This window comes from Melozone crissalis, unplaced genomic scaffold (assembly GCF_028551555.1).
Source record: "Melozone crissalis strain CALT ecotype California unplaced genomic scaffold, PUWL_Pcris_2 ptg000013l_1, whole genome shotgun sequence".
In the NCBI taxonomy this organism is placed as follows: Eukaryota; Metazoa; Chordata; class Aves; order Passeriformes; family Passerellidae; genus Melozone; species Melozone crissalis.
This window is the reverse complement of record NW_026535791.1, coordinates 41,257,300-41,283,147: the sequence shown is the minus strand read 5'-3', so window position 1 is coordinate 41,283,147 and position 25,848 is coordinate 41,257,300. Positions and strand designations below refer to the sequence as shown.

The window sequence follows — 25,848 nt, the reverse complement described above, 5'->3', positions numbered from 1 at the left end:
TAATACGTTTCTTTTTTATGGTATTGATGGGAAGTTGAGAATGTATGTGGATAATTACAAAACATCAAACACAAGTATAAGACATCCAGGCTACATTTTTTTCTAAGTCTTAACACAGAGAATGACATCTAACAAATTTCCTGTTATTCTGATTTTGACATTTTTGAATCCATGTTGTTCCAGCAAAGCTTGATATTCAGAGCCACTTCTCTCCTTTCCCTCTGTCTGCACAAGCATGTTCAAAGACTGCAGCAGAGCTGTGCTCCTGTTCTTCTTTTCATCATCCAACACCCTTTCAGCCAGCAAAACTGCACAGCCTAATTTAAAAACAAACACATGCAACAGTTCTAATCCATTATCAGGCAAGAAAATGTCTGCTGCCATATAGAAGGGTGCAAACTACAAGACCTGGGTGAATTCCTTCATCATTTATGGATTTTCTCTCCTATTAAATGACTAATCCACTATTAAAGGAATAATCCACTCTTCTCACAAACCCCAGGAAATTCCCTTTCTCAGCATGGAGTGATCAAACACTCTCAAGTCAAGTCACGTCTGTTTTCAGGGGAAAAGGGGATGACTTCTGTAGACTTGGCATGAGGACTATAGAAAACAGTAAGACAGGAATAGAGTTGCATCTCTTTGGGATTTACTGCTGCTTCACATTCATGTTGAAATGATGCCAAGCAGAGAGAAGAGTGGATGGCAAGCATTACAGAAGCAGAGGAGAAGTCGGTGTTTCCCTTCAATACATTCTCTACATTATTTCTGTAGAAACTGAATTCTTTGTGGTGGAACTGACCTAAAGATGAAAGCAGAACTTAAATGATCTGATTTACAGTCTTCTTCTCCATATTCAGACCTGTGAGGGGAAAGGGAAGCCAAGAGAGGGCTACAAACAAAAGCATTGCGATACACACTTACCTTTTGGCCTGATACCTACTGAGATCAAAATAGCAGAAGCTCAGAGTGATTTTATTATGAAGTGCAGCATAACATTCATACCTTTCTGACCTTTAAGACAATCTCCTCAGAACCATTCCAACTTGTACAGCTCAGACATTCAATAATCATCAAAAAATTTTAAAACTTAACCTCCTTCATTCTTCATGTCAAGAAAAATTTCCTCAGTTATGTACATTGCTTAGAATCTTTTCAGTGTTAGACTATTAAATTCACTCCTTCTACCAGTCAGCAAAAGATATTCAGAGGAGCTGAAAAACTTAATTTGTGTATTAGTAAGATAAGCTTATAATTCCTCAGGTGACTGGGCTGCATCACATGATTGTAGAGCACCTGAGCCTGAAACAGACCACAGGAGATCTCTAGTCCAGCCTCACACTCAGAGCAGGGCAGCTCTGCAATCAGCTCAGCTTCTTCAGGACTGGCTTCACACATGGAAGCCTCCAAGGACAGAGATTCCACAACCTCCCTGGATCATCTGCTCCAACACTTAATTATCCTGAGAGTGCAAAGCTGTGGTACATGACCACAGACACCATGCCCAAGGGAATAATGCTTAGTGCTGTGCATTAATCACAGAGTAATTGAAGGCTGGGTGGTAGCCAAACATTCTATTCTAATTTTACAGTCAGAGACATAGTACTTAGGGGCACAGTTTTAAAGTCTGTAGCAGTTACAGGTGTGCCAATGTTAGGATTTGACTGTTTCTGACTCAAACAGCTTAAAGCAGCTTAAGGAACAGCATTATGAACTTCATGAGTAACTATGAGATGAGACACATCTGATTGTCAGAATGAGTCTCTCTCAACATACAAACCTGTTAAGCTGAAAGCAAGCTTCATGTCATTGTGGAAAAGAAACATTTTAAATTTATTCATTTGAATATTCAGCCTTATCTATTTTAAATGTCTGTAGAGATAAGATCAGTCAAAATCCCATTCATAGAAACCTTCTGCTAAGAATTAAAAACCCCAATGTGGCAAAGTCTGACATTTCCCTGATTTTGTACACCTGAAATGCTCTGTAGGAAGCCTGTTTCTCCTAATGAGGTCAGCCACTGTGGCACTTTCTCTTTACCCATTGGCCAAGGAGCAAAGTAACTCCTGATTAACTAACATCCGGGCAGATGACTTAACCTTCCTCATTAACTCTCTCTAAGTTGCTGAGGTTGGTAATTCAGTACTGGCACAGCCTCTTGCACACTGGTTTATTGGGACTACTGATGTACAAGCAACAGGCAAAAACCTCACAACTGATAGAAAGAAAGCTAGTTTGAAAGTGTAACTTCAGTTTCCAGGAAGGCTTCCATTACACTTTGAAAAGAAAAAATAAAAATCAATGAAGTATCAGGAAAGAAATAAACACTAGCAGAGGTGACATTTGTGACAAATTACTTGAAGAGATGGGATACAGTATGCAGTTCTCCAATTAAAGATTGAAGCATGAAGAAACTTTTATTTTTTCTTAATTGTCATACAAGGTTTTATACATAAATCCTAAAACTCATCTCAATTAATGAGACAGAAAGCAAATATGGCTATTCAACCATATTCAGAAAACCCCAGAAGTGGCAGCATGAAACATGAACAGCTCTCAGCTGCAGCCTGTGCAGGTACATAGTGTGGCTGGAGGCCAGAGGCTGCTGAAGTTCCTCTGTGACCCTACAGCTATTGTAGTAGCATGTTTGAGGTTTGTTCTGTTTTCACTTTTGCTTGTAGAAGAAGTACTTTAAAAGACTATATATGAGATGTTTTTGAGCAAAGTCTCACACAGCAGTGGAAAAGAGGACTATCATCCCCAAATTCAGGCAGATGGTACAATTTTAATTTTTCTTATTTCTGATAAAAATTAGCGGTAACCACTGAATACACTGCAGAGGGAGAACTCTCTTTAATTTTTAATTTTATGGCCCAAGAAAACTAATATATTGATGTAGCTCAGCACAAGCTTGCAGTTTTAACCTGACATGCTATACACAGCTATGCCAAGTCTAAGCTTAATACAGTATACAGAAGAACTGGACATGAAGGTATTTCACATGCAGGTGTTTCAGCCTACTCCAGACACTTTTTAAAATGCACAGAATTCACTCCAGCAGAAGCTGCACTCCAGCTTGTATCCAGGGCCTGTAACAGCTGTGCTTCAGACAAAGGGCCAAAATGATCCTCAACTGCCAAAACGAGTTGGTTGATGATGGGTATAATGCACAAGGGAAGAAAATTCAGCATCCCAGATTGGTTGTGGGCACACTACAGTGACAGATTCTTCTTGAAGCACAGAACAGCATCTAATAAGTTTCCTGTGATCTTAATTTGTACATCTGTGAATCCGTATTTCTCCAGTAGCTGTTTATATTCTGAGCTGCTTCTCTGCTTGCCTTCAGTCATACTGAGGGATTGCAGCACAGCTACTGAAGGGTGCGTCTTCTGTTCATCAAGCACAGTTTCTGCCACTAGCAAGGCACTTCCTGCATTTCCAAAACAACCAAAAGTGGTTCTGTGTAAGTTCAACTTTAACGTGCTTTTTCAGAGACAGAGGTTCCCTCAGATTGATTTTTTTAAATGGTCTTCAGTGGAAATCAGTGAAAATTTACTTTCAGCTACCTCTTCCTGGAAGCAACCATTTAATTGTTAAAAGAAGGGAGAGTTTAGAGCACTGTCACCAGAAGTTCAGATCACTTCCTGCCTATGCTCTTAAACTCAGCCTTGCTTTCATTTGAACCAAACTCCTGTAAGGATCTGTCATAAGGCAAACTTTGCATAAGATAAAGGCAGTCACCCAAAATTTTCTTTCATAATTTATAAACAGGATTATAGTTTATGGGATAGATCTTATTTTGCATCCTCTCCTCTGAAACAAATGTCAGACCTACACTTGCATTAAGGAATCAGGCTTTTCTGCTTTTTGTCTTCTTTGATCTGTAATACTGCCTGAATATGAGTCAGCACTGTGCCTTGGCAGTCTAAAGGGACAGCCATGTTCTGGGGTGCATCCAAGCACAGGACCACTAAATTCTGTGATTTAGTCAGATGATCACTAAACAGGTGATTGTCTCACTCTACTCTGTGCTGCTACAGCCTTGCCCTGAGTACTGTGTGCAGTTTTGGGCACCACAATATAAAACATATATATATGTGTATATATATATATACATATATATATACACACATATATAGATATTAGGCTATTAGAGACCATCCAAAGGAGGGCCACAAAGATGGTGAAGGATCTCAAGGGCAAGCCTTATAAGGAGCAGCTGAGGTCACTTGCTTTGCTCAGCCTGGAGTAGATTGATGGAAGACCTAATTGTGGTCCTCAACATCCTCACAAGGGGTAATGGAGGGCAAGTACTGATCTTTTCACTCTTGTGATCAGTGACACGACTCAAGGAAACAGCATGAAGCTGGGTCAGGGGAGGTTTAGTTTGGGTATCAGGAAAAGGGTTTTCACCCAGAGGATGGCTGGGCACTGGAACAGGCTCCCCAGAAAGTGATCACAGCACTAAGACTGCCTGAGTTCAAGGGGTGTTTGGGCAATGTTCTCAGGCACATGGTGTGACCTCTGGGGCATCCTGCACAGGGCTAGAGGTTGGACTTGAGGATCCTGATGGGCCCCTTTCAACCCAGCATATTCTTTCATTCTGTGTGTAATTTTGGGCGCCTCAGTGTATGTGACAACGATGGTGAAGGGCCGCGAGACCAAGATTCATGAGGTGCAGCTGAGGTCCCCTGATCTGTTCAGACTGGAGAACAGAGGGCTGAAGTGTGACTTCATCACCATGTACAGCTTCCTCAAAGGGAGCAATAGAGGGGAAGGTGCTGATCTCTCTCTGGTGAACCAGTCACAGCACACAAGGAAATGCAATGAAGCATCAGGGAAAGTTCAGACTGGACACTTGGAAAAGATTTTTCACCCAGAGGGTGGCAGGCACTTAAACAGGCTCCCTAGAGAAGTGGTCACAGCACCAAACCTGCTGGAGTTCAAGGACCATCTGGATGACGTTCTTAGTCATATGAACTAGTTTTAGTTAAGCCTTCAAGAAGCAAGGAGTTCAATTTGATAATCCTTATGGGTCACTTCCAACTTGAGATACTCTGATGATTCTATGATTCAAATGCAGTAGAAAGTAAAAAAGGCTGCATATTTCTCAGGGTATGTGTGCATAAAGTAGTACTGAACTTCAGCCAGTTTACTATATTCTGGACACTACTGAGATAGCAAAACAACAGCAAAACAAACTGCTGCTACTTGATTTACCCAAAGGAACTTCAGTTAGGCTAATTTTATGTATAGAAATAAGCACATGCTTAATTAATTGATGATACAGGGCTTAGGAAGAAAGTCTGGGCATGACAGAGACTGGGGATATAATACAGTTGCATGTGAAGCCTGCAACTATAGTAAAAGCTTATTATATATAGTTTTATTTGCAGGTTTGTTTCCTTCTTTTTATTAGTAGGTATCATAATGCAAGCCTACACATTCAGGCAAAAGCTACTATGACTGAACAAAAAAATATCCTAAGTTCATACTAGAAAAGCATTACTCAGTGCTCATTAAAGGTACATTAACATGCACCTTGAAGTTAACAAGATAATAAAACATACCTGGTTTGCAAACAGCTGATATCTTGCTTAACAGCACGTGTATCTTTTCATCAGGCCAGTCATGAAGAACACGTGAAAGGATGTAAAGATCTGCTTCTGGAAGATTATCCTTGAAGAAGTCACCTGTTGGAAAACAGTTAGTACATTCCTACAGAAACCACAGAGTACATACTGCAAAAACAAGGCGCTTCAACAGAGTACAAAAGTAACAAGAATGAACAGGTACAGTATGCCCTGATTTGCAGATAAGGAAAGTGTAGTTAAAGAGCAGATCATAGGCGAGAATTCTCTAACAAAACACTGGAGAGTAAACATAAAGCAAGGAAGGAGACAAAGTTCTTTGTAGTCACCATTTTGAACTTGTCTAGAAATGAAATACCTCAGACAAGCACATGTAGCTTTTGCTTCCAGTGGTATTAAAAAACTTACTAATTCATACCTACTTAGCCACATTCTTCAAGCATTTTTTCATCTCCACAGTCTTGAAAAATACTATGTCCCCATTTAGCCTGGGTGAACCTATACTGCCTTGTACTAAGATATGTTTGGGGTTGCAGCAGCAGCAAAAGAGCCTGTTGGTGCTCAAGGACAAGATAAACCAGAAAAATGCTACATTTCAAAAAGTGCTACATTTACCTGACACAAATGTTACTGGAGCAGTGTGCTGTCCTGAAGGCTGAAAGTAAGAGGTGTTTGCAATGACTTCTGGAAGGTCAAATACTGTGACCTTGAGATTTGGGTATACTTGTACTAATTCATAAGCCAGAGCTCCTGTGCAACCTGTTAAGAGTTTAAAGAAGTCAATTCAATTATTTTCTCCCAGAATTTGCAGACATTTTTAAAGACAAGGCTGTATACAACATTGTGAAACAGAGGCATCCAATCAGAACCAGAGATAGACAGTTCAACAACGAACAAGACTTCCTGGTTGATAGAGCAAGGTTTTAAAGGTTGTGGAATGCAGGCATGACTCCTTACTGACACAGAATTGCAAATGTGACCTTTGATATCAGTACCTCAGGGTTTTTCTGGGGAGTATCAAAATGTAAATGAAAAGGCAAATACTTCTATTTGCTGAAGAAGAACATTTCTAGCTGTTTAGCATTTACAAAGCACTGATATATGAAATTTGACACTCTCCAGCATAGTAAAGATTGTGAAGTTCTGGAGTCTACACAAGTGGCAACAGTTGTACCAGTACTGGGTTAATTCCTCTGAGATACTGTCCACCTCCTCAAGCACTAAATAAATTATTCTTCCTTCAGTGGATCTTTCCCTATATAATAACACTTCCTCTGTGCAGCTCCAAGCACAGGATTTCCTAGAAAAAAAAGGAATGCTAAAAAGCAGAGTTTCTTCAGGTACATCACTGGTCTTCAACATTTTGGTGGACATATTAGATATTAATAACTACAACAATACACAAAACAAATCCATTAGAAAAGAATCAAAATCTTTGTTTCAGCAGTGCAGTGTTTCAAGTTTGACACCCCAGCAGTGGTGGTTCACTACTTGCATTACTTCTGGAGATCCTGGATGTGCCTAAGGAGAGCAACAACACTGCTGAAAATGGCACTCTCACCTCAAAGCTGTATCACCTGAGCCACTATCTTACTTTCAGCCTTGAGCCATGTAACTGATTGAAACAAACATTCACTTGTCTTAAGCTATTCAAATACCATTTAGGTAACTCTGCTTTCAATTAGCTGCACTGCTCTTTTATCCTGACATTGCAGTATCAGAAAAAAAACAGTAGATAATATTACTACAGCTCTAGTGAAGAAATACATGTCTTTTAAGTAATAAAATGCAGAACTGAAATCAAGCTTTTCCCTTTATTGTATATAAGTTCAATTACAAGCAATACCTCCTAAATCACAAGCAGATTTAAACTGTGAAAGATCAAATGCTGTAGCCACATCTCTTGCTGTCAGGTGAGCAATGCTGTGCATGGCAGCCATAAAACGTTGCTTTACTTCCTGGCTGTGATAATAGTCCTAAAAAGGAGGAAAAGCAGCATAATTAAGGTTTATTTTCAGGGTTAATTAAAACTATGTACAACCAAGGCAGTAGGTGAACATTAGAATTCCCAAAATGAAAAGGTCCATTAAAAATGCCACTGACTATTTGCTCATCCAAATCCTTTGCTGTAGTGATAAGCAGATTTTTGCATCCTCTCGAGAATTCTGATCACACAGACACCTTGAAAGGACAGATTTAGAAGAATGAAAGAAAAAGCGCTCCTTCTTGATATCCTCACAAATTGCTTTCATTTCACTCAAACATGTATTCTCCCATGATGGAAAAATAACTAGATAATTGGGCCATACCATAAATCAGAAATGCTAAAGATCATTCTGGTTTTGTTTTTTTTCTTTTTGATTAGGGAACAACCAAGCATTCAGTAGCAGAATCTCATGCCTTTACCTTTTCAAGGACACAAACTCACAAATCCCTTTACCTTTCACCTTTATACAGATTTCACCAGTTATGGCTGGCTTTGCAACTACCATGAAGTGGCAGTATCTCCAGGCTGTGGTGTGCATAGTGCCATAGGCAGCCCATAGATTCTGCTCAGGCACACCATCCTGAATACATATGGAACTCAGGTCCAAATTGGACACAAGCATCACCCAAGCAAAGTTGATAACCCAGATTTAACAAAGGATAAGCTCCAGTGGTTAATTAAACCACTTAATTTGTACATAAATTTAGACATCTACTCCAACAGCTATCTTAAAGCAAAGTATCTTAATTCCCTTTAAAGACCCTTTGAATGATTCCCAATGGAGTTTTTGTCCTCCAGTTTTTTAAGTACTAACATGAAGCTGGCAGAGCTCTTAAGTCTCCAGAAGTCCTTTTTTTGTTCCATTGACAATACATGAGGGATGCAGACATCTCCTTCAGGAGACTGCCTTCATCACCATCTTGAAGTTTAATGCAAATTAAGGACCTCAGGATGTAGTCTGAAGTACAATTTAAGCCAGCAGTGTTGTCAAAGACATTCTCCTGCTCACACTAGCAGCTCTCTGCTTACACAGACACAAATATTTATGCCTCTCAACCTGCTTCACCAGATGAGTAAATGACAAGTTAGGCTAGTTATACCCCTAAGTGATTCTCCAGTCTGATCACATCCACTTGGGCTAGCATTGGGAAAGGATTACCACAGATTGAAACAGAAAGCAGAAGGATAATAATTTTATCAGTAATAGATATCAGATTGAAGCTTATACAAAACTAAAGAACTTCATAAAGGAGATTAGATCCCTTGTCTACTGCATCAACATGAATCAGCTTTGACTACACAACACAGCCTAAACTGGATGCACATCACTATCAACTGACTGGCATCCAATATGGAAGGAGTACATGTGTGGTAAGGTACTATCTGGTATTATAAAAGGGACACAAATGTCAATTCATCAGGCCTAGAGGTTGTTCTGAGTGTCAGTGGGATGGGCAACACTTCATCTGGAGAATTTTTGTCAGCACTCAAATCTCCCAATATATTCTGTGATTGCTCCACTACTTCACAGCCTAAAGTTGAAGGGAACAGAAGCCTGGGACTGGTGAATTGCATTGTTTCTCTACCATTTCTGAGACTGACAATTTTTCTTCAGAAATCTCTATCTCCATTTGTCCCTAGAGCAGTTCTGGGCTCCTCACAGCTAGTTTTGATACTAGTAAGAGTTTATATTACCTTAAATAGATCATCTGCTTTCTTTCCAAAGGCTCGATGATTCTGCCTGCTCCCTTCTTTGACAGCAAACTCCAAGTTTGTGAAGAGAGGCCAAAGGTGGTCATTAGAATGGATAATGTAGCCATGAAGTGAGTATTTACCATCTGAGGTCAGGTAGGTATTTGCTGAGTCTGTATTACTGTAACCTTATGGGAAGAACACAGTTGTAACCAGCTTTGTTTCAGTACTTTGCAACTCTTGTTTAAAATCTGAAGGCATGTTTTCCTTCATAAATAACTAGCAATCCTGATCTTATGATCTATTACTAAAATTTTGGCACAAAAAGTAATTCTGAAAATCTTGTTATTTTTAAAGGAGCAAGTACTTTATTTCAAAGAAGAATTTAGATGCTGGAAAATGTAGATACACACTGATTTATTTTTTATTTTAAACCAGAGTACCTCAGTTAGATACCTAATATTCAAGGGACAGTATTAGAAGTTGTTCATTATTGACTATTTTTGTTTAGATTATGATTGCTTCTTTCCTGAATTTAAGCTTTCTCCATTTTATCTTTGGGTCTTTTTCATTTGTCTTGTCCTCTAACAGAGTTAAAAAGACTCCTTTATTTTCTTTTCTTTACACCTAATTATTTCAAGTCTTACTATGTAAATGATACACATGCAAACTTAGAACCACATAGTGTTGATTGAAAAAGTTAATGCTAATACTGACTCCCTCATTTACATACACATTCACGGACTGTTCCAGTTAGGAGCACTAAAATTTAAGTTGTTGTCCACAAAGAGGGACAGATTGCAGAATTCTCCCCATTAAAAGCCTGATCCTCTGCTGAAGACTGATGGCACTGCTGCAGGAGGAAATGGAATTTGACAATCATTTTAGATAGAAACACAGAATCACTTCAATGGAAAAGCCTTCTAAGGTTATCAAGTACAACCTTTAACCCAGCACTGTTAAGTTCACCACTTAACCAGGTTCCCAAGTACCACATCTACACACCTTTTAAATACCTCCAGGGATGGTGAGGCAGCCACTTCCCTGGGCAGCCTGTTCCAATGCTTGGCCATCCTTTCAGGGAAGAAATTTTTCCTAATATTCAATCTAAATCTCCCCTGGCATACCTAGAGGCTGTTTCCTCTCATTCTGCTGTTAGTTACTTGTAAAAAGAGACCATTTCCCACCTGGCTACATCCTCACACATAGCTGTGGAGAACAATAAGCTCTCTTCTGACCCTCCTTTGCTTTATGTTTAACACCCCCAGCTTCCTCAGGCACTCCTCACCAGACCTAGACTGCAGACCCTTCATCAGCTCCATTACCCTTCTCTGGACACACTGCAGCACCCCAGTGTCTTTCTTGTCATGAGGGGCTCAAAACTGAGCACAGGATTCAAGCTGTGGCCTCACCAGTGCTGAGCACAGGGGCACAGTCACTGCCCTGCTCCTGCTGGCCACACCACTGCTGACAGAGGCCAGGATGCTCACTGGGCACCTGGGCACTGCTGGCTCATGTTCAGCTGCTCTTGAACACCACCAGGTCCTTTTCCACTGGGCAGCTTTCCAGCCACCATGCCCCCAGCCTGTAGTGCTGCATGGGGTTGCTGTGACTCAAGTGCAGATCTGAGCTATTACACTGTTCCCTGGGACTGTCCATGCAATCTTTTCTTAGAAATCTGGTCAGTATTATGTACAGAGAGCAAAAACAATCTCAAGTCTCCCATATGGAAACCTTAATGTGTTCATTACATAAAGCCTTCCACCACATGAAACAGTTCCAGCTACTAATAATGAATCAAAGGAATCCATTCCCCTCTGCCCCAAATCCAAGTTACCCACAATATCAAGTCAGAACCTGTGACCTTAAAAGCATCTCTTCCAGTCCTGTCTGTCTTTTAGTATATACAGTTGCACAGAGGGTAAATTAATCACCTTGTGGTGTTTTCTCCAGTAATCCAAGAGAAGCACATGCATCAAGGAGTCTTTCAGTTCCACATACAGAGGCTCCAACATAATTTGCAATATCCACAGCCTTCGTTGGACCTTTATCTTTCAGATGATCAAATATCTTCAGCTTAGAGGCTACAAACAGAGCCTATGTGTAGGTAAGAAATTGTTATCATGCTGTGTTTAAAAGACTGAAATCAGAAAACAGAAGAATTATATTGTTTGCCTACAATTATTCTACACAACTACTGTTAAACTACTGCAACACAATTTCACAAACCTCCTAAAAATTGCTCCCTTCCTTCTCAGAGGGTTTCAGTATCTTGGCTAAGTAACAGAACTTTTAACAGTGGTGTTTGGGAGAGAAGGAAACTCACAGTATTCTGGAATGCAGCCTAAAAATTGTGTCTGAAGACCCACTTTATTTATATATTTAGCACTTCCCCATCTATATGACTGTTTGACGTAAGGGAACATTCTTAAGCATATGAACCAATACCAAAATTTGATTAAAAAAATTATTATTAAATAATGAAAAATTAAATTTGATAGACCCAAAGCATAAGGAACTCTAAAGTCTCCACTAAGATAGTGCTACAGCTTCAGTTGCTACAATACAAGTCTTTATTTTATCAAAATTAAGGAAAAAACTCAAAAAGATTAAGAACAAAAAGAATAAGACTTCATAGGACAACTGTACTACAAGCACACCTTACCAGGATGTGTACAGATGGGGACAAAAGAACAGCTAGTGCTTCATGGTGAAGAAAAAGTCATGAGCAATGGCTGCCTTAAATTGAAAACCTTAGCTGAACTTTTTTCAAGATATGCTAACCAAACCAGAGAGTAAAGTTAATTAAAAATAGTAATATATAGCTCTCCATTCAAAATTAATTTGCAATTCTACAGGTTCTGTATTCTGAAGCAGGTAAAACACCTAAAATCAAGGAACTTGTGGAGAGCACAACAGTGGAGGCAAATACAGCAATCACAGAATCCACTTTACAATTGCAAGCAACTATAATGAAATTTAAATATAAAGGTGATTAAGGAAAGAAGGGCCTTGACATTCTGTTTAATAAAAATCAAAGGGAGAAAAAGATTAACTTTGAGAGGTAGGTCTGCTACTGCATGTATTTATATTCTATAATCTTCACATCTTTTCATTCTATTTCATAACAACCTTAATAAGAACATATTGCTGGGATTTATTATAATTCAGGCTTTCACAATACTGAGCCAATTACACCTAGTTTACAACCAGATGGCTTCTGAGACCTGCCCAGTCTTTGGACTCATACCAACTGGAAACCATTAGAACAGGAAAAAGAAGGTGAGAAGATAAGGCAGAAAACTTGGCTGACCAACCCATTCAGTAATTCTCAGCCAAAAAAAAAAAAAAAAGGAATTAAAGAAGAAAAAAATGTAAAAGACATGAGTACAGATCAGACCATGTAAATTTGGAATACAGTAAACTTCAGTTTTTTAATGTGCAAGTATTTAACCCTGATCTCCTCCTGTTCTGCAACAGAGTGGTTCAGAGGAAAATAGGCAGCATCACCTTCACCTGTGGGAGACTTTACTCACTTTTTATAAAGTTCTTGAAGTGACACCCAAGAATCAAAATGAAAAAAACTTGAGAGTTTTGCTGGAAATAAATGCTTTGTATACTTATACCTATTGTGCAAATGGAAACATGATGAGTTTTGTCAGATTGCAATTCATCACTACTGGTAATTAATTTTACAAAGATCCATTTAGTGGGAAAAAAATCCCACAAGTTCAACATGTGATTCAGTACTTCACACTATGACTTTACACAGGAGTAGTGAGAAAGTAAAGTTCTTTCTTTTATTTCCAGCTTCCACTGTCTTTCACTGCACAAAACTATTTAGCATCACATCACTATAAGTAATGTGATAAGTATAAGTAATATACAGCCACACTCTGATGATTATCCATATTTGTTTTTACTTAAATGGAAGAAATGCTAAGCATCATCTCACCCATTCAAATATGTCACTCCCCATAGGTACACAAGAAGTTCACAAATGCAGCACCCTCAAAGCCACTTTATTCCAAACCTCTCAGGACAGCTTTCTATGCCTGCAAGCAGCACACCCACAGAACCACATGATTACACTACAGTCTTCCTCCAGAGCTGAGCACAACTCTCCACTGTTTCAGCAAAACTATTGTTCACTGTCTGGTGTGCCCCCTCCATTCACCTCCAAGTTGCTGGATCTTTAGCTCCAAGTTTGCATTTCACTGCCACTTGAGCACTTTTTTCCCCACATCTTCCTAAAACACAAATAACTTGGGAGACCAGTGACCTATTAGAATGATCACTGTTCATTTCTTCTTCCTCTTCTTCACTATTGTCTTTGCCACACTGGAACTATGTAGAAAATCTGGAAGTACTTAAAATGTCCAGCTATGCATTTCTCATCAGGCCTGGCTGAAACACAGAGCATGTGACCTTGTTTGTGAGCTGCTATGAGTATGCCTCCATCAGATACAGCATGGATATTATCAGTTAAACACATCCAGAACATGAAACAGGTTATTAAAAATTCATATTCTGAAAAGGCAATAAAAAATTAAGATCTTCCACAGAATTCTAATGCAAAGCCTTAAAAGTTACAAAGGAAATATCATATATACAATTCTTGTCACAGTTTTAAGTCAGGAATGTTAATCACATTAAATGGGTTTTTTTTGAAGAGTATGTAATTCCAGCTTGGTTGTGCTCTTCTGATCAGTAAAAAAAAATCTGCAACTTTTCTTTCTTCTCAACTCAAGGGATAAAATCATCCAAAAGGTAACTGAAATTTCCTAGAACACATAAAAAACAAATACAAAAAGGCAAACCTAGCAATGCTTGCACTGCACCAGAAATCTCAGCTATCTTACGATTCTCCAGAACATCAGTGGTCCTTTTTTACTAATATTAGTACATTCCTTCTCCAGCTGAAGTATTTCATAATACCTGTTACATACTGAAGTATTTTCTTTTCCCTTACCTTTGAAGCTCTAAAACCATCCAACAGCTCTAGAATTTTGGATGGAAGTTTTGATGCACTCTGTGACACTCCATTCTGATTTTCCAAAGGTACTGTAAAACCAGTTCTGACAGCAGAAGTGTTTTCAGAAGTGTAAGCAGCTCCTGAGGAATGCATCCCACTGTGGTCCAACTTACTAGCAACTTTGTGCTCTGTGAAATTTGAAGATTCTCCATCGCTGAGGTTCTCAAAAGTGTCCACAGAAGGGATAGAGTCATACTTTTTATGTTGTATGTTATGTTTAGAGGGTGGATAGTACAATTCTGCCAGCTTTTTGCAGAAGTGATTCAGAGGAAATCCCACCACATTCAAGAAGTCTCCATGGACATACTCAACTAACATTCCACCAAGGGCCTGGATACCATATCCACCAGCCTTGTCCCTGAGGAAGATAAAGCAAAACCAACAAAGATCTAATCAAGGTTAAGAGCAGAGATATCACAGAACACTAATAATACACCAGAACTGCAGAGGCTAGAGTTCTAGTGTACCTAAGTTACAGGTAGACTGAATCTACCAGGTAGGCTCAACACTTCAATTTGTAAATAACAAGATAAACATAAGGATCAGAATTTCTACTAAGGGTGAGGAGCCAAATGTCTTGATGCTTCTGACAGTGCAAGTGCAACAGTCACCTAGGCAGCAGGTGACTGCAGTCAGTGTGCTGCCATAGGTTACCAAGTCGTGGGTACCAAAAAGGTAACAGTGTCACCAAGAGCAGCACTGCCACTGGGTCACCAGATGCATAATGACCCTCACCCAATTCCACAAGAGGCTGGAAAGCCTTTAGGTCCCAAAGGAGCTCAATAAAGACGACCTTTTAGAACTCAAATTATTACAGAAAGCATCTTGCAGATCTCAGTCATAGGAATACCTCAAACGAGGATTGGGAAGACAAGACTTCCTTGGAAAAGAGCAACCTATTCAAATAAGATCCACTACTCTATTGAGCCCTATCCATCCATCTCTTGTGCAACCATCTGAGACAGAATAGAGTTGTGGTTCACAACACTCTGCTCTCAGATGTCATGGTAATACTGGTAATTTGGCACAGGAATGTACACGCACAGAAACTAACCCTGGAAATCTAATTTGTCTTTAGGTGTAATTATGCAAATTCCACAGACTGGAATGGAAATATGTACAAGTCAGATAAGCTGCAGGAGACCCATACAAGGAACAAGGCAGTTAAAAGTATGTTTCCTACATAACAGCAGAATCTGAAAACCTACATCAGCAAGCTTAGAAACCAAAGGTCAGTCAGTCAGTCTCAGAACTATTAACTTAAGGTAGTATGGAATTACACAAACTGCTTGAGAAAGCAGGTCATTGCATTGTCAGCACTACCTTATAACTTTGTCATTGTTTAAATTATTTTTTCCTTTATAACGTTATTATTTACATCAACTTCATTAGGAATATTATAATGACTAAAATGTCTTCTCATTTTCCAATGAAGTTAGTTATTTTGGTATATGCTTACAGGTAGGCAAAAAACATTACAACCATCAAAAGCATCAGTATCATACTCCCAGCAAGATTAACAGAAATGGCTACACATTTATTTTTCTCCAACACTTAATGTTCTGGATTGGATCCTGAAAAGAACTTTTATATTCTATATTTTATTCCTTCACAGTAAAATGTGAAGCTGTAGAGTTGAAGGCTCAGTCATCACCTCCTTACCAGAATGCAGTAGAGTCCTTTAGTTTCACTGCCATCAGAGGAGAGCTACTAAAACCACATCAGTTTTCAGGCTAGCAGTTGTAAGCAGTGACAGATAAAGTTGATCATAAGGGAAAGATTACAAAACAAAAAGCTGGGTCAAAGTCTACTCATTATACAAACCCAAAACAGTGAGGATTACTGTGGTACAGCCTTCTTTCTACAGATATACAGAAAAAAAGGAAAGAGACTGCCTGCAAGGAGAAAATCCTTGCTTAGAAAGAGGAACAGGAATAAAACAAAAAGCAAAACATCTTTCTGAAGCCAAAATTTGAGGGTTTTTATAGCCTCATCACAGACTACCTTGAGACAGCAATTTCCCCTCTTTCCTTACCCATACTTTACATCAGCTATGTATTTCTAGTATTACTCTGTCACCAGTGATTGACTTAAATACTATATGCCAATTTTCTTCTTCAGTCCCATCAAGAACCATCACTGTCATCTTCCTGTCACCTCCCAAGAGATGACAAGATTATTTCAGACTCCTGTAACTGGAAGTGGATGAAGGAAGGTGCAATAAAATATTGCACATCTGAGTATGGACCCTACTGCATATGGTACATGTTTTTTTGATAGAAAAAGAACTCAATTTAATCCTTAACAAGAACTAGTCATTTTTCTTTTATTTTTTTCATGTGATTATTAAGTCTTGTATTATTTCAGAAAATCATTTTGCCATGTAAATTAAAAAAAAAAGGAATGGTCACTTGTTGTTTAGAAAAACCTATAGAATAGGTTTTTCTATGGGTTTAGAAAAATCCATAGAATTGTGTAACCTATATGAGTGGACATGGAGAAGAGAACAAAAATAACCAAAAACCAGTGCTGTGAGATACTTCTCCTTACTGAACTTTGCAAAATTTATAGGACACCGTGGTTAGTAGCTCCTTTGCAAAGTTGGAACAATTGCTTCCTATTATATAAATGTAATAGGAACATATATAAACAAGGATTATAGAAACAAAGATCAATTTTCTTCAGCCTCAGGGAATAATAAAATACATTCTCTGAACCTTTGGTCCTTGAGAAACCCTTGATGACACACTCCTTTTCCAGGAGAATGAACAGAACAACCCAGCACTGCTCATGAGCCGTTTTGATGCAGCAAAGTACTGCTAAAGATATTTGCATCCAGAGGAAATACTCTGAATATTCCAAAATAATTTTCAATTTCACAGTCTTCCTAAAACTCCATGGTCATTTCTCCTTCAAACTGCAACTTTATGGCTCACTAAATCTAAAGATCATACTAACTAGCATAGTAAACATCACCTTCCAAAAACCTATGTAGGAATTTATTACAAGCTGCAGTCTTGCCAAAACATTCTCTCCATATTATCAAATTAAAAAATCAGTCTATTCAATAAGCTGCCAACCTTACATGTTCACCAAGTACACCTCATTTACACATAAGCATTGAAGTATATCCAAAGTCCACAGTGCTTTCTTTTCCCCAGTAAAGCGTGGCTTTATTGTTTTATAGCACAAATGAGTTTAACAACCACCACAATTTCTTACATGGTCAAAATTGAAGCTACAGGGACAAAAGTTCACATCAGATCACCTGATATGCAGTCCATAGTGCTAACTATGCCTTCAGGCAGGTTCAGCTAACACAAAGGGAAGACAAATTCCTTTCCCTTGTGAACTTCATCTTCAGAGCAGTAATTAGGCATTCTATTCTCATCCTATTTCTTCCATGGAATAACTGTTGTCTGGTATGTTGCCTTTGTAAATGTTGCCTATAGATAGTTATATGAGTAACTATACTACCAGTGTAGCAGAAACGCATAAACTGAAGGACAATTTTGACACAGTAACACACACAAACTGGGTGTTCACTTTTCACAAGGATGAATAAAAATTAAGCTGGTGTTCCTTGCATTAGAGTAGTGATTTTGATAAACTAAATGAATCAAGTTCTAGCTTTCTCCCAATACAGTTCCATGATGCCCTGATTATCCAACACTACCTCTTTTCACCTGTTTGTAATGAACTATGCATTGTCTTGGGCATTGAAGATCCCTGAATGGTTCTGCTAACAGAAAGATAATTGTACATTGCACAAGTGCTTGCTTAATCCAGAGTATTTAAAGTCTTCACTTTTCAAAATCATTAGGGTTCTAAAAAGGTAGCTGACTTTCACTGGAGAAATGACAGCTTTACACAAGAACAAAAGAATAGTGCCCTTGCATCACCCATACTATCATTTCTCATACACACAGAACAAAATTTCACAGAACACAGAATGATGTTTTACACTGGCTTAACAATGTACCCTAAGGCCTATTCTCAAGTGTTGTGTGGTGGCATCAGGGTCTTACTTACATTGGCTCTCCACTGTGAATGTACTCCCATAAGAGCTCTTCAGACAGCTCAGAAAATTTTACTTTAGTCTCTTCATAGAAATCAGTGACTTCCATCTCTAGCTGATTGTCTACAGAAAGAAACAGGAATTGTAGTTCAGAGAGCATAAAATCTAGGTTGTATTTCTTAATCATTTTACAATTTTGCTTGAGAAAAATTAAATATATTGCACAGATGTATGTCTTCAGGGACAGTGGATTCAACTTTCCCAAAACCGTAAGAGTCTGCATTTTCAACCTCTGCAGTCCTGTCTCAGAGATAACAGACTGCTCTTCCTGTGTGGAATATACTCTTAAATTACCAATGCTTACACAAAGCTATTTATGGATGCTGGCACACACATTCAGCACTGAGTACAAAGAAGGTTACAGCCACCCTTTCAACTTTATGAGTGTTGTCAAAGAACTCTTAACAACATATCAGAGTTCAACATGTAGCTGTCATAAAAGTGGGTACACGCAGCTGCACGTGTACTTCAGACTTGGGTATCCAGCAGTCCCATCAAGAATCATCACTGTCACCTTCCTACCATCTCTGAAGAGATGACAATATTATTTCAGACTTCTGTAGCTGGAAGTGGATGAGGGAAGGTGCAATAAAGTACTGCAGACCTGGGTATGGACCCTGCTGCATGTGGCACACTGTGACCCTGCTGTCACTGCAGACAGAGGCTTTTCCAAAACATGTTCAAAAGGCAACAGCCTTGCAGAGATAAGTGTGCACATTGCAGATTATTAGCTCTCTCTACTCTTTTCTATAAAAACCAAGCATCTCCTGCTACCACAGTTCTGGTAGCCGTGGAAATGCTTGAGGAGAGTAAGAAATATCTACAGTACAGACCGAAGGAAGAATGCCAACCAATTTCTAACAGTGATAGTGTGAAGCTCAAACAAAATAAGAAAATTGGTGCATATGATGACAGATTACCACGTCTTTCAGTATTGATAACAAATTCTAGTAAAAAAATTCCATCTTTAGCTAGTTAAAAAGCACATTGTAATTATAAACTGTAAATAGAGTTTATAGTAATTCCACAAAACTGTTCTATTGACTGCATCTCTTGGGGAATCTGCAGACTAAAGGTATATTGCTATTCATCTGACTGTGATGCAGTTCAAATTTGTACACTTCAAATGAGATGTGCTGTTACAGTATCACTACTACAGCTGGCTGCACTTAACCTTCTTCCTAGAGTAAAGAGTTAAAGGTGTTATTTACATTGCTAGGTTGCTCACAGGAACATGCCCTTTGCTGTGGGCAAAAGAAATAAAACATGTTTTATTTCTTTTGCAGCAGCTCTCCCTCTACTGTACTAGCATATTAGCAGTACTGCAATACTAACTTTAATTCCGTTTTACAAGAGTTAAGAGCAACCATTCCAGAAAAAGTCAAAAACTGTTAATTTGTGTACAGAAAGCCTATGTCCAGTGAAATGTCTGCAAAAGCTCTACTAAAAGACTACTGGCACAATTATCAGACAATGCCCTTCAAACACTCCTCAAATTCTATTTATGGTAGTTTTCATAAAAATGACTCACTTTCTCTATACATTATGTGATAAGGAACATTGGAGTATTGCTCCCTACAGCTTCTTAACAGTCTGAGGTATTAAGCCTCAACTGGTCTAAGCACAACACAGAATGAAGTTGATATGGATCACATTCAGCGCAGTCTCATGGTCTACAGTACCTTACTTGAATTTAATTTAGAATATTCCACACTTACACTGGCCTTTCAATTAGTCTCACAGCTTTCAGAGACAGTACTTCTGAACTCCACTGTCTTGTCGCTTTCCCTTCTGTGTGAAAACTGAATACAGGAAGAAGGTTGGATTTTGTGGGGAGTCTTTAATTTATATTTTGATAAGGTAGTTCTTGAGTAGAAAACCAGTTCAGACTGTATACGAAACATTTTCATCCTATTTCTTTACTTGTACAAGCTATCATGAGAGTAGTTTTTAATACAAATACTGAGTTGTAATAAAATCACACATACCTTTACTGTGGCAGTGTATAATAGCCACTCCTGTGAAAACACTGTGCTCTTTCCCATTTAACCTGTCAGGCAAAAAATGTCCATTAAGCAACAGTCTTATGAAATATTCTACATGATTATATTGCTACAGCCTGAGAAGCAGACCATTTCATTAATGTATCACTCAATGGATCTGACATGCATCCTAAAGAAACAAATTTTATTTCAATATTGCTGAAAAGATAATGGCAAACCACAAAAAAAAAAATCACATAAAAAACACTATCAAAAGCTGCAGTCATTTCAAGTCTCTAAAATACCACTTGTATAAGAGTAGTCCATGGTATCAGCTCATTCACTGTACATCAGAAAAGTGACTATTTCAAATGCATTAGAAAAGGCCAGTTGGCATAAATTCTACTGTTAGGGCTATCTTCACTGAAAGGTGGCAATAAATAGCTGGGTGATGTAACTCAGACTAAACATGTAATAGGAAACTAGAGCATATGTTCTCATTTCATCCAGACTGGTCCCCAGAGATCCCATGGCAAGCCAGAGTGCAGATGAAGAGACCTTACCCCTGGCTCTCTCTTGTAGTGGCTCCAGAGTGCCACGCTGTGGCCAACTAGTTGTGAGGACTTTATTATCTGCTGTGTAAGCAACAGATGTATAATAGCAAGGGAATGTGCATCTTTGAAGAGACTATTTAAGGAATAATCTTGTAAAGACTAAGCAGGATATTTCTGGATGAGATCAGAAGCATCTCACATGCTCTGTCCCCCACAAGATTCCACACCAAATTGTAAGGTGAAACTGTGTGAAAATTTTCACTTGACACCTTGGATATATGCAAAGATGCATCATCTCGTCTGCCTTTTTTCCTGGAGTTCTAAAAAGCTAAATATTTAAGTGCTTTTCATATCCCTAATTAAGAGATTGACCTACTAAACTTACAACAAACAAAACCCCCAAAAATTTGCATGTATCCCTTCTGTGGAACCCTTTTGAGAATCTAAGTGATGGAGAGAAACTGCGTCTTCAAATTTCATATCTTACTTAAAACTACAGACCTTGATAGCATCCTGTAGGCATCTTGCTTATCAACTGGTTTCTCCAGGATCTGCTCATCCACAGACTAAAATAGAAAAACAGCGTGAATATGCTGCTTTTTCTCACTTCTCAAAAACTGAGGTCAGAAATGATGTTCATATCATGATTTCAGCCAGGGCTTCAAACATGAGTCTATTGAGTAGAGCAAGAAGCACAAATACTTTGGTAGAACAGGTAATTTAGAGTCAAGCACATCAGTGCCATACTCCACCCTCCATTGGCTGCACCTCTCAAACAAAAGGATAATTCAACTTTTTCTGTCCTTAACAGTTCACTGTCTCTGTGAAGATGTCACATACAAAGTGACCTCCTCCTACAAGGCACAGCACAGAACTGTTCACATGATCTGGACTTCCTGACAGACAAGCCACCTGAGAACAGAATTTCCACTACATATTAGGAGATCCAAGGCAATATTTATGGCAGTATTAGTGTCCCCAAAACCAGCAGCAAGGCTTCTAGCTCTCAAAAGTTCAAAAATTACCTTGTTGGGAAAAAAAAGCCCTAAAAGCCACATCAACACATCCCAAAAAGATGTATCATAATGCAGGTATAACTTCACAGTGAAGGCAGCTTTCAAACTTAAATCTAAAGATACAAGTATTTTCTACACTTGTCATAAATGAAAATAATGCAAAATCACTAAAGACTTCTTACCACAATAGTGTCTGCTCCTATGACAATATCAGGTGTTCTCATATGCTTCTGCAAAAGCATAAGAAGGCATTTGTCAGAAGATGGAAAGAGAACAAAATTTTTTAAGATATAAGGTGAGAAAATAGCAGTTTACTGGTTTAGAAGTAAGGCTCTACACTGACCTGTAAGCAAGACACTATTTCTCCTTTTGCACTTTTTGCAAAATAGTAAATGTTTATATCACCATAAAAGTGAGGCTTGAGCACACCATTCTCAAGTCACAAATTTGCCCAAATCCGTTACTGATGAATAAAAGCATCCAGGAAATGAAGTGCATTCTCAAAAGTCATTCTGGTCTTCAAGGTGGCAAACAATTCCTTTAAAGAAGTGCCTAGTACTTGGAGACCAGAGAATACAGCCCTTGAGATCATTTCTCCAAGCAAAATTTTACTGAAAAATAAATCCCCTTTTTTTAGCTACACTTTGTGTTTTTCTCTTAAAAGGGAACACAATCTAGTCTTTTTGAAATATGAGAGGTAGCGATATATAAAAATTCCTTGTAAAACTTCCTTGATTTTAAACAGTACCTGTCCTTATAGCTAAGTTTTGGTTAACCTGCATATTATAAGGCATACTGCTGCTACTTATCACAGCATGACAGGAAGCCGGTCTGTGTGGCCATTATAATAGAATATTTGTAGGGAGGCAATTCTTCCAAACAAAGATTTGATGTGCTCTAAATTGCTTAATGATATCTAGAATTAGTTCTACTAATTCCTGTATGAAGAACCATTTTGAAATCCACTGAACCAGCATTATCACCAGCACAGTGTTTTGCAATGAAAGCCCAAAGTAAGTAATTTACTGTGCTTGGGTTTAAAATCCATTCTCCTATGCTGTACCATTGTCTGGAAGGTAGTTGACAGAAAACTGGGTAACAATTTACACTGGAGATCATGCAATATTTGCTTTGCAGAATGGTGACATCTGGCAACACTGTTAATTTAAAGTGTTCAACATTCCTTTTCTGCTGCTAGAATAGGATCAGCAAACACCCCTCTCTTTCAGAGCTATATTATTAAGAAAATATTATAGTCCATTTTGTGAGATTTAATCTGCTCAACTTTTAAACAGGTTCTGGTAGCAAGCCTTATGTGGGCCTTATGTAGCAAGCCTCTGGTGAGCCTTATGTGTTCAGTGATCACAGCCAAGGGCATAAGTCAAACACCACTGAAAGTGTAAGTTGCATCACTGGTTTTGATAAAATTTACGATACAAAATGGATGCCTTACCTAACAGAATCTGAAATAATATCAATTTCTGCCTTCTTAAAATTAGATAGACAAACTCTGTTTTAAAACATTTTGGGCAATGAAAGAGTAATTTTTTTTCTGCTTTCATCCAGTACCACTATACTCACAACTCCTGAGCTATTCTTGTCATTCCTTCAGTGAAAGCTACTGCAAAGCACTGGAATCCCATCAGTGTTTTTCTGTGGAGTCTGTCTCCACAGTCAACAAATAAGTCAAATACGTGGAATGAGGTCAGCCACACACCTCAGTGTTCAAAAAAATATGGAATACGCATCTCATACAACAGTAGGTAGGATGCTGACAAAACATGAAGGCCACTTCATTTTGTGGAAAGCCTGAACTGCAGGCATTAGACTTCTGATTAGGCAACTTCAAGACACCATCTTTCACAAATGACAGGAAAATATCTATTTGCCTTCAGTGGAGAAAAAGGACTCAGAGATCACTTAAGCAGTGCAAGCAAATTAAGTCCCAGTAACATGCACCACCTAAAGACAAAAAGCTCATTGCAGTAATAGTTAGTAACTTACTAAATGCATTCTGTTTGCTACTTCAAGAGCTTTCTGTTTTGCTGTTTCCACAGCATACTGGTAAGGGGCTGTAAAAGATGACTTTTCTAGTGTCTCCTTAAACCAGGATGGAACCACCTCAAACCGCAGGCCCTGTAACACAGCAAAGTGATGCATTCAATCTGACCTCATTATTAAACACTGCTCCCAAGGCATATTAAGCAAATAGCAAATTTGACATCTGCTTTTTACATGTTAATACACCTCCCCCCCAAACACACACAAAAAAACTCCCCAGTGCTTCTATCAGTGTCTAGTGCATACATATTTTACAAGCAATCTAAAACAAAACAAGCAGAAAGCTTAAATTGGTGTGTATATTTGATTTTGCCCATATTTATTAGAACCTAATCACATTCGTAATTTTATTATTCTTTTCATATAAAAACTAACAGTATAAACTTAGACACTTCATAAACAAAGGATTATATTACTTGATTTTTTAAACTGAATCCACGAATAGCACTTCACTCATGCAACAGTAGTGCACATTCTTATAGGAGCTTTACTGCACTTTATGTGTCCTTACACACATGATAAGCAAAAATCAAAACCAGACAGTTTCTGATTGGTTTAACCAAACAATGCCCAACTGTTCTTCTAACTTTTTGCTCTAGGTTACACCTGTACATTTACCGCACTCAGCAGGCATGCTGTGTTTCTAATAGCTTGGTGCATGACTGAACCTCGGCGCTTCTCCACACATCCGTATTTTGAAGTTATTTCTTCACTTTAGTTCAATTTATCGGGAGAATTAAGAATGGTAATACTAAGCAAGCTAAGTTCGATAGGTGATTCCCAAGTGCTATTCAAAAGCCTCCTCCAGCCCACCCAACGAGGCTCACATGTTCCTCCGCATGGGCTGAACAGTCTCAATGACAGGTTACGGCCTCCTTTGCTCTGCACCAGTGCATTTCAGAAAGGACATATCTCTTTTATTGCCCCGCTCCCCTCCCACTGCTCTCACGGGAGGCGTCGGGCCCCGCAGGCCCGGCCGGCGCTGGCGGCCGCCGCTGCCCGCAGCCCCCGGCCCGTGCGAGGCCAGCGGCCGCGGGCCGCACTCACCACGTTGGTGAGGATCTCCTGCCGGCGCGGCGAGGCGCTGGCCAGCACCACCCGCTTGCTGACCAGCTTCCCCAGCACCGGGTTCAACACCATGGCGGCGGCGCACGGCGGCTCTCAGCCTTCGCTCCGCGCTGCTCGGGGGCGGGGAGGAGGCGGCGGCGGCTTTTTGTGGCGGCGGGGCCGCGGGGCGGAGCCGGGCCGGGCCGGGGCGGAGAACCTCGGGGCCGGATCCCTGCGGCACGGGGCGGCCGCGTGTGGAGAGTGTGGCTCGGAGGCCAACCTGCCGTGAGGGAAGGGTTACAGCTGTCCCGGTCATCCCCTGTACACCAGCTGACAGCAGCCTTGAAACGCAGAGTCGGTCAGATTGGAAAGGACCTCTGAGATCGAGTCCAATAGACCATGACACTAGTCCAGTTTTTCCTTAAATACCTCAAGGAATAGTGACTCCACCTCCTCCTTGGGCATTCCATTCCAGTGTCCAATCACCCCATCTGTGAAGAGATTCCTCCCTGTGTCCAACCTAAACCTTCCCTGGCACAGCTTGAGGCCATTTCCTCTTGTCCTGTTGCTGGTTGCCCGGAGAAGAGGCTGACCACTGCCTGGCTACAGCCTCCTTTTCGGTGGTTCTAGAGAGTGATGAAGTCCCCCCTGAGCCTCCTTTTCTCCAGGCTTAACAACTCCAGCTCCCTCAGCTGCTCCTCACAAGACTTGTGCTCCAGACTCTTCATCAGCTCTACTCCCCTTATCTGGATCCACTCCATCACCTCAATGTCCTTCCTGAATGGAGGGGCAGAGAACTGGACAC

General features: G+C 39.5%; 1 protein-coding gene across 2 annotated transcripts; it reads right to left on the bottom strand.

Annotated features, from left to right (window-relative positions):
* Positions 1-25,187, bottom strand: ASMTL (acetylserotonin O-methyltransferase like). Of its 2 annotated transcripts, none has more exons than XM_054271974.1 (13): positions 25,044-25,187; positions 23,940-24,071; positions 22,118-22,165; positions 21,421-21,485; positions 20,372-20,433; positions 18,338-18,446; positions 14,243-14,663; positions 11,205-11,367; positions 9,274-9,458; positions 7,438-7,567; positions 6,207-6,350; positions 5,571-5,693; positions 1-317 (listed from the first exon to the last, which is right to left on the bottom strand). In XM_054271974.1, exons 1-13 carry the CDS (start codon positions 25,134-25,136, stop codon positions 103-105), a joined length of 1,890 nt encoding a protein of 629 aa, XP_054127949.1. In that variant the 5' UTR covers positions 25,137-25,187; the 3' UTR covers positions 1-102. The 2 variants fall into 2 exon arrangements, with proteins under 2 accessions (XP_054127949.1, XP_054127948.1); XM_054271973.1 differs by lacking the exon at positions 1-317 and adding an exon at positions 2,882-3,430.
* Between the last annotated feature and the right edge of the window lie 661 nt (positions 25,188-25,848).